At 52.1% G+C, this 16,960-nt stretch overlaps 1 protein-coding gene across 1 annotated transcript; it reads right to left on the reverse strand.

Annotated features, from left to right (window-relative positions):
* Positions 1 to 8,971: 8,971 nt before the first annotated feature.
* LOC124993774 (von Hippel-Lindau disease tumor suppressor-like) lies at positions 8,972 to 9,634 on the reverse strand. Its single transcript, XM_047565547.1, has 2 exons — positions 9,376 to 9,634; positions 8,972 to 9,252 (listed from the first exon to the last, which is right to left on the reverse strand). The coding sequence occupies exons 1-2, from the start codon at positions 9,632 to 9,634 to the stop codon at positions 9,077 to 9,079; spliced, it is 435 nt and encodes a 144-aa protein (XP_047421503.1). The 3' UTR covers positions 8,972 to 9,076.
* Positions 9,635 to 16,960: the final 7,326 nt, after the last annotated feature.

Consider the following 16,960-nt stretch of genomic DNA (forward strand, 5'->3'; position numbering starts at 1 on the left):
CTGGGTTCGATTCTCAGCACAACATATAAATAAATAAAATAAAGGTTCATCAACGACTAAACAAAATTATTTTTTTAGAAAAAGGAAACTAGAGAATCTATATGTTTTGTGGAGTAGAGAAGGAAGAGGAGGAGACTGATTACCCCCACACCTATAAAGAAGCCTTCGGGTGGCCAAGGACTCAGATCACCACCCTCAACTCTATGTGAAATGCTCCCTAGAAATAGACAGGCAGATGAATAAATTCAAGAAGATACAGGGTGAAAGAAGAAATACCCAACAAAGAAATAGGTAAAAACGATGAAATCTATAACCTGCTGATTTAAAAAGTAATGGCAAAAATATTAGCAATCTGAAACAGAAGTCCTGGAGGACCAGAAGGACAGGTGGGCAGGCAGCAGAGTGCAGCTCAGATTTATCTGGGAGGGGACAGATGCTCGTCCATGGGCACTTAGATAAAAAATATTTAAGGATATGCTTATCCAGTGACTGAGTCTCCTTAAGAGCATCAGGAGGATGCATGCTTCTGAAAGTGGAGTGTGCAGCAAACCTTTAACCAGAGGGAAGTAGACAAGCAAGAAATGCCAGCAATCTCCACTGGAGATGGTAGGAGACACCAAGAATCGAGTGCCGGATGGGCTGCACCCCTCCAAATCAGCAAGGCCTGGCACTGAGTTTTAAAAATAAACAGTCAATGCAAGTTCCAACACAACATTCTCTGCCAGGGACTCTCCTCACTCAGATGTGTCCTCAGAGTGACCAGGAGGGAAGGAGGCGGGGAGCGTGCCCTGTGCCCCCACCCCGACCCTGGATGCTCGGCCCTGACCGGCACTGAGCAGCGCAGAGGCACCCGAGGGCTTGCGTGTGTCTCTGATGAAGTGGTCTCCATGAAATGACAACAAAAACCGAGATGGTAATAACATGAAATTCACAAGCACGGCTGTTGGGCCTGAATCAGATCCAGCCCCGATATCCAACCACCAGTCTGTAGAAAAAACAGGCACAGTGGGACGTGTTGATCGGCCTTGCAAAGTCCAGGCTGGAGAAGGCCCCACAAGACAACCACCAAGACAACCACGAGGGTTGACTCGAGGAAAGGGGAGGGACAGGGCCTTGCAGGGGGACGCGACGGTAAGAGACCTAAGGGACAGTCACAAGCAGGGTCGTTATTAAGGAATCGTGACTTCTAGGCGGGATACTGTTTTGTGGCTATGTGAAAGGGCCCATCTTTGAGAGTCGTGTGGTGAAAGATCTGCTGCCAAATAACACGCGGAAGCTGGGGTGGGGGAGGGGGTGGCACACCCAGGAGGCAAGCCTGGCCTTGAGGGATCAGGAGGACCCTGGTGCTGGGGACACTGGTGGCCATCAAACCTTCCTCTCCACCTTTATATGCACGTGAAATTTTCTCTAGGAATAATAATAATAATAATAATAAAAAGGTGTAACTGGGCCCAGTGGCACAGGCCTGTAATCCCAGCAGCTTGAGGAGCTGAGGCAGGAGGATCGAAGAGTTCAAAGCCAGACTCAGCAACTTAGTGAGGCCCTAAGCCACTTGACAAGACCCTGTCTCAAAATAAAACAGTAAAAAAGGCTGAGGATGTGGCTCAGTGGTTACGCACCTCTGGATTCGTTCCCTGGTACTAAAAAAAAGGCACCCTGAGAGAAAGCTGACACCTGTGCCAGGTTGACGCAGCCACAGCGTGTCGGAGAGAGCGGAGTGCAGGCTGGGCCCAGGGGGAGGAAGAGTCCTCTCTCTAACTTGCACAACCTAACGTTAAAACAAGTGGGACAACAATGACCAGATCACTCCTAGGCTGCCAAGGGGATTGCAGCAGCTAAAGCACAGAGCTCCTGGGAGGTGGGATTCACAGACACACTACAGCATAAAAAGCCCTGAACAAGGAGGGCATTAAAGAAAAACCCAGCAGCCTGAAAACTGGAGGCAAATCTAGCTCAGAACAAGCCAATGCACTGTGGCACATTCACACATGGATTCAAACACGGTGACCTGGAGTGAGAGGATCCACGTGATACATCTCGAAACCTCGAGCTTCAGATCCCTCTCGGGGAGGTCCCACAGCCAAACCGGGGAATTAATCCAGTTTCATGGTGTGCGAATGATCCACCACACGTCTTAGACGTCCAAATGTTTACCAAACGTTTGAAAAAGTGCTCAGCATGCTAATCAAAATGGCTAAGGATCTGTCACCTCACCCCCAACCCCATTAGAATGGCTTTTATCATGAAGACAAAAACTGAATGCTGGAGAGTGAGGAGAAGAGGAACTCGGGGGGAGAGCAGCTGGAAGACACCTGGGGAGAGCAGGAGGACCAGCGACCCAGCAGTGCCTGGGCAAGGGCCCCGAGGAAGGGAAGGCAGACAGTGGGAGTGCATAGGGAGTCCCGCCAGGGCACGTGGGCACAGAGGACCCGAGGCAGGTGCTCAGTGGAGCCGCCCTTCCCACACCTGGCAGGTGAAGGACGCGTCAGGCACAGAAAGCGAACCACACAAACCACACGTTCTTACTGTCTGTGGAGCTGACAAGTTGCTCCAAGGAAGTAGAAGGCAGAGGAAGGAGGGTCAGAGCTGCTTGCCGGTCAGGGCGTGGCTGGACAGGAGGAAGGACTTCTCATGCCATAGAGTGCGGTAGGATGACCAGGTGGACAATAATTAACTGCGTGTTCCAAAGCAGCCAACAGAATTTTAATGTTCTCAACAGAAAGAAATGACATGTGTTTGCAGGGAGGGGATGCCGGTCACCCCGACGTGCCCACCCCGGCGGGCGTGCGTCCAGACATCGCACTGCACCCCACAGCGCACACTTAAGGAAAAGTGCCTGCTTTTAAAAAGCCACGTTTAGTCTTCAAAGAGGAACTGGAGGGATCAAGAGCACACGGGCAGGAGGACCTCCTGGGGTGACCAGAACATTCTGGTGCTGGGTTGTGGTCATGATCACAGAATTCTGCAGATTTCACAAGAATCACCGAATCGTGCCCTGAAAACAGAGAGTGTTGGCACGTAGATTCTGCCTTCTGACGCAGTCTAAAAATGACGCGAAGCTGAAAGTACTGAGAAGGGAAAAGCACCAGCAGCCACTGGTCCAGCTGAGCAGGAGCCAGGGTGGGTTACTGGCCCTCCGACGCAGATCACTGAAGCCAGAATTGGGGACAGGCAGTTAGTGTAGAAGTAGGGGATCGGGTCAGATCGAGGAAATGGAGGCCACGAAAGCCATCTGCCTCTGGAAGTTGGAGACGCCCTGAGAGAATGGAATGTCAGGATCTCTGGAGCCCATTGATTACCACATCTCCCTGCCTTTCTCAAGGACTGCAGGCAGGGAGCTGCTAACTAATGCCCCTGGGCCCTCGCCTGCCTGAATCACCTTGGCCCTCCCCCTGCCCCATCCCCTTCTCACTTTTTGCATCTCACCTGCAAAACCAGGCCTAGTCACTTAGGCAGGAAGGAAAGATAAAGGGGGAGAGAACTGGAGAACAAGAGACCTTAACCTATAAAAGATGTAGGGTGTGCTCACTTCTTGGGACTCTAGGACATCAGCCATGGCCCCTTCTCCTCCCAGGGGAAATCTGTATTATCACCTTTAAATAAAACCTGCTTCATACGCTTGCCTTGGCTGCTTCTCTAGTGTTCAGACTTCAACATTAGAGGGAGCAGAACCCGTCACCGGTAAAGGGCGGTATCATCACAGTGGACCACCCCTCACAGAAAGTGATAATGGACGGACTGAGCGGAAATCAGAGCCTGAGCAGGGCCGCCAGCTGTGTTCTCCTCTCCATTGCGCCTGGCTCAGATTCGGAACAGGCTGTGGACATGACCAAGAGAAGCCCTCCTTTGAGGTCAATGGGCGGGAAAGGGGGTCGCGGAGGATGGGGGCATGGGGAGGCGCTCTGACTTACTTCCCTTTTCCTGGTCTGGCCCCCAAGGCAAACGCCCGTCCCACAGCTGTGCTTGCAAGGTGGCAGCAGCAGCAGCCACAGCTGCAGAAGCAACGGCGAGAGTCACTTTGAACCAGAGGTGGAACCAGTCACAGGAAGCAGGAGACCGTGCAAGGAGGCTGAGCACAGCTGTGTGGCCAGAGGACCAGGGAGAGGGTCTCAGGGAGTGCAGGGCCTGTGTAAGAAGGAGACAAGAGAGGGAGCCCGTAAGGATCTGCACGAGTTTCAGACTCGCCCCCGAGCTGGGCACGTGAGGAGAGGACCCAAGAGCGTATCAAAGGCTCTGGGAACTGCCATGGGGCAGGCCACTGCCGAGGTCACAGACGGGACCAGAGGGGGGTGGGAGGTGGGTATAAACTCACTGCAAAGGCTTCGGACTCACATCGAAATCACAGCCCACAAGAGGCAGGTCTGGATTTGTGGTCTGAGCCTAACCAGCTGGTGCCAGGAAAACAGAAGGATCAGTGCTGTCCTGAGGGTTCTGATAAGACCCAAAGTCTCATGAAATAATGTCAAAATGCCCAGGACACGATCCAAAAGTGCTTAAATGACAACAGAGAAAATCCAAAGAACTCGTAGGAGAAAAGGTAATTAGTAGACACCAGCTCTGAGATGATCCGCATGTTGAAATGCTCCCACATGGTTTAGATCAGCTATTCAAGCCATGCTCCAGGAAGTAGGGACAGACACTCTCCAAAGTCAGGCAAAGGTGAGAATTCTCAGCAGACATATGGAAGCTATGACCAAAGAGCCATATGAACATCAGGAGGCAAAAACACAGTAACAGAAACAAAAAAATCACCGGAAGGGCTCAATAGGACAGGGCAGAGATAGAGGAAAAAGAGTGGATAAACCCGAAGGCCAGCATGAATTATTCAATACGAATGACAGTGAGGAAAAATGATCAACAACAGTCAAAGAAAAGTGCAAACAAAAACTGGGCCTTAGAGACAGGTGGAAGAATGCCCAGGGAGCAACACGTGGGTCCCTGGAATCCCAGGTGTGGGAGCAAAGGGTCGGCACAGAAAAGGGTCCTTGAAGAACTGGCGCCTAAAAACTTCCCCAAGTCGGTGGTAAATACACATTCACAGATTCAAGCTCAGTGAACACCAAAAGGGTAAATTCAAAGAGAACCTGCTTACATTCATTGTACTCAAGCTGCTAAGAGCCAAAAGAAAGAAGGAAGTCTTGAAAGCTATCGCGGGCACATACAGAGGAACCCCGAGGAGCCCCGGCCTCCATCAGAAACCTGCAGGCCAGCAGATCAGGAGCAACACTCTTTAGAGCCCCCAAAAGAAAAGACCTCTCAACCCAGATTTCTATATCCCGCAAAACGATTCCTCGCAAATGAAAGGAAAGGAAACGCATTCTTAGATGAAGGAGAACCAAGGGAATCAGCCCCCAGAAAACGTCGTGGAAATTGATTGCAGGCAAAAGGTAAAAGGGAAATGATCCCAGAGAGAAACTCGGAAACTCAGGGACAAAGATAGAGCCATGGAAGTGATGAGTATCAGGGTAAATATAAGAGGCCACTTTTCCCTTAAGTTCCTCAAAATATGTTAAAAGCAAAAATTAGAGCGTTGTCTGGCGGGTTTTCAGTGTGTGTCGTGCCAAGTCCAACACAGGGCGTGGGCAGCACAGGAGTCTGCTGCCCTTCACGTGAAGACAGCGAGGGGCCGGGGGAGTCAGAATCCCCAGAGCAACTGTGGCACCAACGCGAGAGATCAGTTGGCCATGAATCAGGAGGCTAAGACCACGCCAGACCACTTAAAACCAGCCCGGGAAAGGGGAACAAGGCCGGCGGAAAGTAAACGGACCGCAGACCCGACTCCAGCCACGTTGTGATCACACGGAGCGCAAAGGGTCTCAGCACGCAGAGCTCCAGACAGACGCCGGCAGGTGGGGTCTTTAGAAAGCGACCCGACTCTGCTGCCCATGGGAACCCACTTCACAGGTCATGATACAGGTAGGATCAAGGGAAGGGGTTGGGAAGATGCTCCGTTCCAACGCCAACCCAGAGAGATCTGAGCGACTTTGGGAGACAGACTGGTCGAGAAGCAGCAAGCAGCACTCGGACAGAACTCCGGATTTTGTCTTTTCTTTTTTTAAAACCTCAATTATGTATTTTTAAAAATTATACTTGACTGGCATCATTATCCTCATGGAGGTCACAGTATTCCATTTCCAGATGAATAAACCGAGTTACCTGCAGGTTAAATGATGCCAGAGACCATGTAACTGAGTAGGTTTCAAAGTGGAAGTAGGACTCTGGTTTCCTTTTATTTATTTATTTAGATCATTGTGCACAAATGGGGTACAACTTTCATTTCTCTGGTTGTACACGAAGTAGAGTTGCACCATTTGTATGATCATACATGTATATAGGGTAATGATGTTTGTCTCATTCTGTTATTTTTTCTTCCCCCCACCCCTACCACCCCTCTTTTTCCTCTATACAGTCCATCCTTCCTCCATTCTTGCCTCCCTTCCACCCTCCATTATGTATCATCATCCACTTATCAGATCATTCGGCCTTTGGTTTACTGGGATTGACTTAATCTCACTTAGCATGATATTCTCCATCCATTACCTGCAAATACCATGATTTTATTCTTTATGACTGAGTAATATTCCATTTGTATATATATCACAGTTTCTTATCCATTCATCAATTGAAAGGCATCTAGGTGGTTTCACGATCTAGCGATTGTGAATTGAGCTACTATAAACATTGATGTGGTTGCATCCCTGTAGTAAGCTGATTTTAAGTCCTTTGGGTATAGGCCAAGGAGCGGGATAGCTGGGTCAAATGGTAGTTCCATGCCAAGTTTTCTGAGGAATCTGCAGACTGCTTTCCAGAGTGGCTGCACCAATTTGCAACTCCACCAGCAATGTATGAGTGTGCCTTTTCCCCCACATCCATGCTAGCACTTATTATTGCTTGTATTCTTTTTTTTTTTTTTTAAGAACAATACGTTTAATACATTCACAGGATTCCAAGTGAAAAAACATACATGACTCATGCTACACATTTTCAATCTTGGACAACACAAAAAACACAGTACTCAATCTGTGTGTTCTCATGAGAGGAATGTGAAAGCCATTTTGACCAAAGACAGGTTTAAAAAAATAAAAGCAACATTGAACTACTATGGCACTGGCTGACTTCCTTCAATCTCCACTCAGTTCAACTCCACACCACCCACAGCTGCACAGGGAACTCTCCCCCTCCACATATGTTTCCTTACCCCCACATTTCAACAAAAATTAAATATTTAGAGGTGTGTCACTGAATGAAAACAACGTGCTAAAAAAAAAAAAGTCAATTTATTTGTGGAAAGTTGAAAGAGGGGACTAAGATTAGGTGACACTTAAAGGGCACAGGGAAACTATTCCCATTTGTTTCATTGGCTTCACTCTGGTTTTAGAACATAGGATTGTACCCAAAGGAACTAATGATGCCAAGAAATACCCCTAACATTAATTATAAAGAAAGACTATACTAATGTGTATGAAAAGCTTATAATGTGGAAAAATATTTATTATGAAGTTAAATGAAAAAGCAGGATACAAAACTGTATATACCATATGATCTCAACTATGTCAAAAGCAACCACCCAATACGCCCTGTAAGAGGCTGAAGAAAATAGTTGAAAAGGTCAATGGTGGTTGTATTTAGTAGTGCTTCTACAGTTGATCTTTCTTTTCTTTTTCGTTTTGTTTGTTTGTTTTTTTTCACTTTTCTGTCTTTTCAAAATTTTCTCTCCTGGATTTTTTTAAAAAAACTATTACAAAGACGTAAGTCTGAATTAAGTTTTGAATTTGAGTTCTGAATTGAAATCCAGTCTATAAAGAAGGATGTGAACATTCACAAAACTATAAAACATTCCAGGCTACTCCAATGATCCCACTGTTGGGAGTGACTGGCCTGAGGATGGAGGGCTTTGGCCTCTCCACAGTTCAGGGAAAAGTGTGACCAGGTCCTGCTGATGCAAATGCTGAACCAAACAGAAATGTCATGGATTTACAGAAAGGAACAGACGTCCATGCCTGGCAACAACTTATCTATAGTATAGGAGCTCTTCCATACTAGAATTAAACATGAGGAGGGCTCTTTTCTGCTATTTTCTAGATACATGACAAGTTACAAAAACACTATTATCAGCAGACATAGTGGCATATGCCTGTAATCCCAGCAATTTGAGAGGCTGAGGCAGGATTCTAAGTTCAAGGGTAGCCTTGGCAATTTAGCAAAACCTTCAGCAACTTAAGAAGATCCTGTCTCAAAATAAAAAACAAGATGGGCTGAGGATGTGGCTCAGTGGTAGAGCGCCCCTGGGTTAAATTCCCAGTACCAAAAACAAAACAGAAACAAAACCAAAAAGCACAAACACTATTATCACAGTGGCTGTGGAAAGTCAATCCTGGTTTAGAAACATTAATAAAACAGTATTGCAACAAGAGTGACCAAAGAAAAGTGCAACACTTAGAAAATTAGAAAAAGTGCTTTCTATAGAAATGATTCCCTTTAAGATGTTTGTTTACTGCACACACTTTAAGGCCTCCCTCCCTTCCCCCCAACAAGAGAAGAGGCCGACCATCCAAAAGCTTCCTTCCAAAGCATCCACCAGTTTGTTCAAGCAACAAATATGGTCAGGCACACAGTGTGCGAGGCACTGGGGTCTCAAAGAGGAGAAAACCTGTCCCTGTCTCAAGGACATCAGTCTTGCGAAGTGGGAGGTGGACACATCCCCAATCACATGTCCCTTAAAAGCAGACACTGCCATTTTCTTACAATTAGAGGACATGCTGCAATTGCCACTGGATCACTTATACAAACATCCTTACACTGAAACTTTCCTGAATTACTAGGAGGCAAAAATGCAAGTATTTTCTCCTGGTAAGTATTTCTCAAAAGAGCAGGTATTAAGTGACACTTCCAACATTTGTCCCCAAGCATCACAATGCCTAGTGAAGTCAGTTAACGTGTTTTTAGGCAATGGGAGCTTATTTTCCTCCAAAAACTGAGGGTAATGACCAGTCCTATATCTAGATCAAGCCTCATCAGTATGATCAAAAGCTGAGATGCAGGAATGCTAACTTCAATTAAATTCTTCAGTCTCCTACTATTCCAATCGCTGATTTTCAATGTGCTCCTGTGTTAGCCGTTCCAGGTCTTTCTGCACATTTGGGTGGTCTTCCAGATCTTCATAGAGGGACCTGACGATGTCCAGTCTCCTGTAGTTCTCAGGCTTGACTAGGCTTGGGACAACCTGCAGGCATCGCTCTTTCAGGGTATACACTGGCAGAGTGATGTTGGCAAAAATAGGCTGTCCATCAACATTGAGAGATGGCACAAATAGTTCAGTTTGGTTAACCAGAAGCCCATCCTATGTGCCTGCATCTCTGAAGAGACAAAGGTGACCTCGGTAGCTGTGGATGCGGCGGCCGGTGCCCAGCGGCAGCGTGGGGTAGGGCTGCGGCTCGCCGTCGAAGTTGAGCCACACAGGCAGCACGATGCGCGGGCTGCGGTTGCAGAAGTTCACTGAGCGCAGCACCGGCCAGGGCCGCCCAGACTGCATCTCCTCCTCAGCTCCCGACTCCTCCGGATCGAATTCCTCGGCGCCCGACTCCTCCCGGCCGTACTCTTCGGCACCCCTGTTTGTATTCTTGATAATCGCCATTCTAATTGGGGTGAGATGGAATCTTAGTGTAGTTTTTATATGCATTTCTCTTATTACTAAAGATGGTGAACATTTTTTCATATGTTTGTTGATTGCTTGTAGATCTTCTGTGAAGTGTCTGTTCATTTCCTTAGTCCATTTGTTGATTGGATTATTTGTATTCTTGGTGTAAAGTTTGTTGAGTTCTTTATATATTCTGGAAATTAGTGCTCTATCTGAAGTGCATGTGGCAAAGATATTCTCCCACTCTGTAGGCTCTCTCTTCACTTTGCTGATAGTTTCCTTTGCTGAGAGAAAGTTTTTAGTTTGAATCCATCCCACTTATTGATTCCTGCTTTTATTTCTTGTGCTTTGGGAGTCCTGTTAAGGAAGTCTGATCCTAAGCTGACATGTTGAAGATTTGGACCTACTTTTTCTTCTATAAGGTGCAGGGTCTCTGGTCTGATTCCGAGGTCCTTGATCTATTTTGAGTAGCATTTTTTGCAGGGTGAGAGATAGGGGTTTAGTTTCATTTTGCTGCATATGGATTTCCAGTTTCCCAGCATCATTTGTTGAACAAGCTGTCTTTTCTCCATTGTATGCTTTTGGTACCTTTGTCTAGTATGAGATAACTGCACTTATGTGTCTCTGTGTCTTCCATTCTGAACCACTGGTCTACCTGTCTACTTTGGTGCCTATACCATGCTGTTTTTGTTACTATTTCTCTGTGGTATAGTTGAAGGTTTGATATTGGGATACCCGCTGCTTCACTCTTCCTGCTCAGGATTGCTTTAGCTATTCTGGGTCAGACTTTATCTTACGCCCATGGGCCCAGAGGAAAGCAAACTCCAAATTCCGAGGCTGGTCCACAGTTTCTCACAATATTTATAGAGTATTTGACGTCATCTTAGACCCATCCTATCACTGGGGTTTTGGTTTTTTTCTTTTCTTTAAAAAAAAAAAAAATCCCTCCTCTACTCAGCGGAAGGCCTCGTGCAGGGTCTCCAACATGAAGCAAGCTCCAGAGACAGAGAGGAAGAGAGGCTCTCTCCACAGGCACGGGTGACATTCCAGAGGGGGTGTCAGACTCCCAGGGCAGCTCCTTACCACCCGAAAGGCAGAGGGGAGGGGAGCTAGCTTCCTGGAGAGGCAGAGGTGAGCGAGCGACCCCCTCCCCAGGCTGGTCTCTTATCATAATGTTTTTTTTTTTTTTTTTAGTTGTTGATGGACCTTTATTTCATTTATTTATCCGCAGTGCTGAGAATCGAACCCAGCACCTCACAGGTGCCAGGCAAGTGCTCTACAACTGAGCCACAGCCCAGCCCCATCTCACTGTAACGCTGTATGACCCACTTCACAGTCAGGTCTGGGTTTGCCATCACGACCTGGGGCCAGCAGGGTGGGCTGCACAGCTCGGACAGTTGGGGCAGGTGCGCGGAGATGCACTCAGTGACAGTAGGTCCATCCAAAGGAAGCCTGGACCATCCTGAGTGGTCCTACGCCCAGCAGGAGTCCAGGGAGGAAGGGGGTCTGCAAGGAGGGGTGGGGTGAAAGGGGGCAGGTCGGTCCTGTGGGGCAAGGCGGGGACCCGCAGCAGCAGCAGGCAGAACCCAGCTTGGTGTGGGAAGCGTGGAGCTGGTGTGCCGTGGCCGTGGGCGGATGGGATGGCGGAGGAGGCACAGGGGGCTGGGCAAGGGGCCAGTGGCAGCCGGAGCTGCTCCGCAGGAGGAGACCCAGCCAGGGGACAATCAGGACCCTGGGCTTCCTGCATGACATTGACCCTCCAGGGTGCAGGCTTCCTGAGCACAGTCCAGCCCTCCTGATCCTGCGTCCCTGTGCAGACCCTGCTCTGCTGTCCCCACTCAGCTCCCATCCGTCACCCACGTCTGACACGGGTCTGGAATCAGAGGCTGCCTGTTCCTCTCTGAGGGTCCAACAAGTACTTGGAGCACTTGATACAAAACACCAGTTGTGGCCCAACTGGAAACCACAGGCTTGGAGGAGCAGGGAGGCCGCTGGCCCGCGTGCTTCATGGAGAGGAAATGGTGGCCAGGGAGGGCCGTGGTTGGCAGTGCGCTCGAGGGCCTGTTCCCAGGTCCCTGCTAGCTAAGGTGGCCGTGCCTTTGGAGGAGGAGTCGTGAGGTCCAGGTTGGGAGGCGAAGCCTCGAGGGGTCAGGGTGCTTCCGACCCACACGTGGTTGGGAAGCGGCTCCAGTGGGCACATCACGGTGGCCTCCCAACCTCTCACAGCCCCACCCAGTGGGCTCTGGGAAACGTCTCCTCCCTGGGCCAGCCAGAAAGTCCCACTTTCATCCCTCTCACCAGCACCTTCTAGAAATGGACAAGTGGGGGGCTTTCCCTATGCAGAGGGTGTATCACCTGCCTTCCAGAATGTTGGGTCAGCTACAGAGACAAGCAGGCAGGACGAGGGAGGACCAGGAGGGTGTCCAGGCCTGGGCAGAGCGGGCAGCCAGGGGAGCGTGGAAGGCGGGGAAGGGAGACTGTCCCAGGCCCTGCCATCCAGAGCGCTGGTCTGTGCTCCCAGTCTGGCTTTAACCAGCCACCCCGCCACAGCCCGAGAGCAGGGCAGGGGTGCCCTGCTGGCAGGTGGGGCTGTGCTCTGGGTGTGGAACGCTCTGGGTGTGGCCCAAGCTCGGGCCCCAGCACAGCCAGGTTTCGGGGGGACCTCTGAGAGGTGACCCTACCACAGGGCTCTGACTTTATCGGTGCTCTAACACATCGATGGGTTCAGCCGAAGCGGGTTGCGGGGCAGGGGCTTTGTTATAGAAGCTCCCCCATCCCCCCCAGCAGCTTTGCTCCACTCTGAAGGCTCCCTGCCATGACGCTTCCCGGCCACCACAAGGTAAGCACCTTCCTCTGTCACATGCTGTGATGTTTTAGCTCGTCACAGGCCCCAGAACAACAGAGCCAACCAACAGGACCATGCTGGGGATGTAGCTCAGTGCTAGAGCACTCACAACCATTGACTGAAACCTCCAAAACCGTAAACCATGATAAACGTTTTTTCTCTTTAAATTGTTTTCCTCTGGCATTTTGTGACAGCAATGGAAAGCTACCACGGGTAGGATGCTGGAAGGTCCCACTGAGAAAACCCTGTTTGCATGGAGGCTGAAGGTGGAGAACATGAGGCAGGGGCTCAGGCCCAGTGCACAGAGGTGCTGGGCTAGTACTGAGGGGAGGTTGGAGACTTGGTTCTGGGGGCCTAGTGAGGAAGGAGACCTAGAGGTCACCCTCAGAGGCACTTGTGGTTCTGTCCAGCAGAAGGGCAGGGAGAGGAACGACCCGTCGGCCCAGAGGTGAGGCGCACTTAGCACCTGGAGAACACACTGCATGTGCAGAGCAGAGCTGCTCAGTATGACTCCCCAGCCTCAGGCTCCTTCTGTGGCTTTGCTTTTCTGGCCTCTCCTGACTCCCCTCCCGACTGGCTGGCTGCAGACTCTCCCTCCTGCCCAACGCTGTCTGTTGCTGCCTCTTCTTTCTTTTTTGACTCCTTCCCAGTGACTTCCTCTCAGCGTGGAGGGGCGGGAGGTGGAGCTGGTAGGAGGCAGGCATGGGGCGTAGGAGGGGCACTGTGTGAGCTCCAGGGTTCTCACTTGATCCCCTGAGCCACACTCACAGGCTCAGTGGAGACCCCAGGCCACGCAGGTGCTGGCAGTCAGATGAGTGTAGGGAGGAGTTGTGAGGAGTGGGGCGCTCCACCCCAGCCCTGATCAGGCCTCTGTGCCCACAACCCAACTCCCACACAGCCGCAGGCCCATGACAGCCTCTTCCTCCTTACCCTTCCTCTGTGTGGCTTCTCCCTCTGTGGGAGGTGGCATTTCCCTGTCTCACTTTAAGGAGGTGTCAGGGGACCCCAGGAGGGCTGGACTCAGACATGCGTGGGGGCTGCCAGACACCAGCTCACTGCCCAGTCCTCCTCAGACACAGATGGACTGACAAGCTTGACGTGTAGAGTTTTTCTGAGAAGTGTTTTATGGACCTGTGAGGTGGGTGGGTGGGGGAGACTTGGCTCCAGTTCAAGGAAATTGAGCAAGGAGAAAAGTTAAGCAATTATCAACTCTGGAGGAAAAACAGAAAGTTGTATAAGGAAGATCACGTCATTGCAGTCTGTCCACTTGACTCAGCAATGAATTGCACTTACATAGTTAGAATACAAAAACATGAGACATGGGTTAAAAATAGGACTGTGACACAGCCCTTTGGCAGGTAGAAAGGGAAACTAAGGCCCTCCAGAAGGTTGTAATGCTTGTTTGCCACTCAAGTCTGATGCTTCTCTGTACTACACAGGCCCGCCTGGCCCTGTGGGGCTCCTGTGGGTGCCTTGCCCTAACCCAGGACCCCTGCCTTCTAGGCTAGGCCTGCTCAGGGTCACTTCTCTTTCTGGTTCTGACCAAGTCACCATTTCCTGCTTGATGCGTGGCTTCCAGGAACCCCAGGCCTCCCTCGAACACCCTCAGGAGTGGGTGCGTGGGCGTGCTGAACCTCCCAGTCTACCCCCGCGGCAGTCTCCCCTTCCTCGGCTCTTTGCCTGGCGGGGTGGGAGGGATGGGGATGGTGGAGCCAGGCTCGGTCGGACGGGGCCCAGGAGCAGCGAGGCGCTGGGAGGTGCTCAGGGCTCCTCTCCCTCACTGCGGGTAGGACAGCGGGCGAGCTCAGACCAGCGCTCGGCGGCGCTTCATGGAACTGGGTGGGTGATGGGTGGGAGTCAGATTCTCCCACCTCCTGGGACCGGCGCGAATGGGACCTGCACCTTCCTGGGCTGAGAGGATGAGGAGGACCCTGCCGGACAGGGACGGCCGGAGGGAAGCGCCCACCACCCAGCTCAGCAGAAAGGGCAGCCCGAGGGTTCTCCCAGGTCATCCCCACCCTGTGCTGCAGGCAGTCTGACCACTGCCACATCCAGACCCCTGCCATCCATGCTTTCCCTCCTCAGGGTCCCGTGCCAGCTCTCCATGTGCCTACGGCCCTGCTGTGTCCCTAACTGGTGGGAGCTGCTCCAGTGGGCCTGCGGGGGCACCCTGCACAGGGCCGTGCCCGGCTCAGCCAGCACCAGCGTGGAGGGACCAGCGCCGACGCCTCCCTGTGGGTCCCCTCTCCCTGACCGTCTCCGCCTCTCCCACCAGCTTCTCTTCCTCCCCAAGGGACCAAAGCCCACCCTGGCTCCAGCTCCACGGGACACCCGAGTAGTGCTCCAATCTCTGCCCCATGGGGAGGGAGCACGCCAGGGGGCGTAGCGCCCGTCCTTGCCTCTCTGGGGCCTCGCCCCCAGGACCCATCCAGAGCTGGCCGGGAAGTGCCTGCAGGCGAGCACCCCTCCGTCCTCCTCCCTTTAGGGTGAAGCAGGGAGACGCAGAGGGCCTGGGCGGCCAGGGCAGGAGGGCCAGTGAGGGCCGGGCAGGGCAGGCACAGGGGACGGGGAGGGTCTTCTGCTGAGGTCACCTTCCTGCCTGACCAAGTGCTGGTGGACACAGCGGGGGACCCAGACAGACAGACACTTCCCGACCCGCTCCTAAGCGGGGACCCAACAGGAAAACTGAACAGACACGTGGACAGAGGGGCCACTGGTCAATAAGGGAGGAGTGCGAGGACAGGGGAGGGGAGAAGGAGAGGAGGAAACTCCGGGGACCATGGGAAGCACCGGCCAGTCCCCCGCCGGACTCCCAGCTCTGGGCCTTCTCTTCAGAGAAGCCCGTCGCTGTGCCTCTGTCTCTTTTCTATAAACCTGCTTGTTGCTTGCTCTCCTGGTCCTGTTCTTCAACTCCTTACTGAACAAAGAACCCAGTGCCCCCAGCCGGTCACAGAAACAGCCCGGGGACTGGGTTGGCTCCTTGCAAGCGGAGCTGAGCGTGAGCAGTACCGCCTGCTGGGTTTTAGAAAGCTGGCTGCAGTCCCGGCACATGCGGGCAGCTGGCCAGGTGGCCTACCGTCCCAGGTCAGCTCTGAAGGTCCCTCTGCATCTGTAAGATGGGGTGAGGGGCCTGCTTCTCAGGGAGGAGCAGGTGACTTACTGGAAACTCCCAGCAGACATGTGGGATGGGGTTAGGGCCCAGCCAGCTGGCAAGTAAGGTGGGTAGGGCTGGAAGCAGCTCTAGACAGGGCCTGACCCAGAGCTGTCCCCACAGGGGTGAGGCTGAGGTTGAACAGGCCTCCAGCAGGGGAAGTTTAATGTGGGTGTGTCCCCACCCACAGGGAGAGCGGCTCACTGAAGGTCCCGCAGGGGCGGGGGCTGGGCTGGGCGAGATCTCACCCTTTCACACTTGAGCAACAGTGAAAATTCCAGGTCAAACAAGGCTGCAAGCGGGTCAGGCGTGGAGGTGACACCTGTGATCTCAGCAACGTGGGAGACCGAGGCAGGAGGCTCACAAGTCCCAGCCCGGCCTCAGCAACTTAGCTCTCTAAATAAATATAAAAGGGCTGGGGGTGCGGTTCAGGGCTTAAGTGCCCGGGGTTCCATCCTCAGTGCGTGTGTGTCTGCGTGGCAGGGAGAACACAAGACCCTGGGCGGCGCCCCGCCCCGCTGCAGGCCGGGGAATGCTATCAGATCGCGACATTTTAAAATCCTTTTCTGTATTTTCAAACTGTCTACAACGCCATGTATTCACATTACCTTCAGAAAAGGATGTTATTACGAACCAAGTTCATCAGATCATAAGACAAACACCAAAGGACCCAGACCCGGAAGCCGGCTCCACTCTCCAGCTCGGAGAGGTCGACTGGAAGGGGAGAGAGGGAAGCTGCCGCTGCTCTGCCACCCTGGAGGGCCCCCAGCCCCTCCCGCCCCCAGCACTTGTCAGCCTCTCCTTCCGGAACCCTCTTCCTCCCACCCCACTGCTTCCTCCTAACTGCTCTCAGCATCACAATGTGAGTCCTGTGTGGTTTTTTTGCCACAAGAGTTTCCAAATGTGGGAACTTGACAGTCCCAGCACCAGCAGGATGGGCTCCTGGGCTGCTGTGGGCCAGGGCACAGGTGGGCAGAGGCAGTCCCAGGAGCCAAGTGGTGGGCCAGTCTGGGGGCTGGGTGAAGTGGAGAGGGCAGATGACGAACAGGACCACAGAAACTCAACATCTTCGCGCGGGTGTGGAGGACTGGACTCGGGAAGCGGGCTGGGAAAGCCTCGGCCGAGGGGCTTATTTCATCCCCAGGCTCCTTATCCTGAGTCACCCCCTTCTCCTTCAGACCCAGGCATGCTCTCCAGGAAGGTAGCTGACACCGGGCACATGGAAGGGGCGCTGGGGCTGGCTAGGCTGCTGGCCTTTGGCGACAGCTCCCAGGAGCTGCCCGTAGCCTGGGCAGGGAGAAGCAGCCAGGCCCGGAGAGCGGGGCGT

Source organism: Sciurus carolinensis, chromosome 9 (assembly GCF_902686445.1).
Source record: "Sciurus carolinensis chromosome 9, mSciCar1.2, whole genome shotgun sequence".
NCBI classification, from domain to species: domain Eukaryota; kingdom Metazoa; phylum Chordata; class Mammalia; order Rodentia; family Sciuridae; genus Sciurus; species Sciurus carolinensis.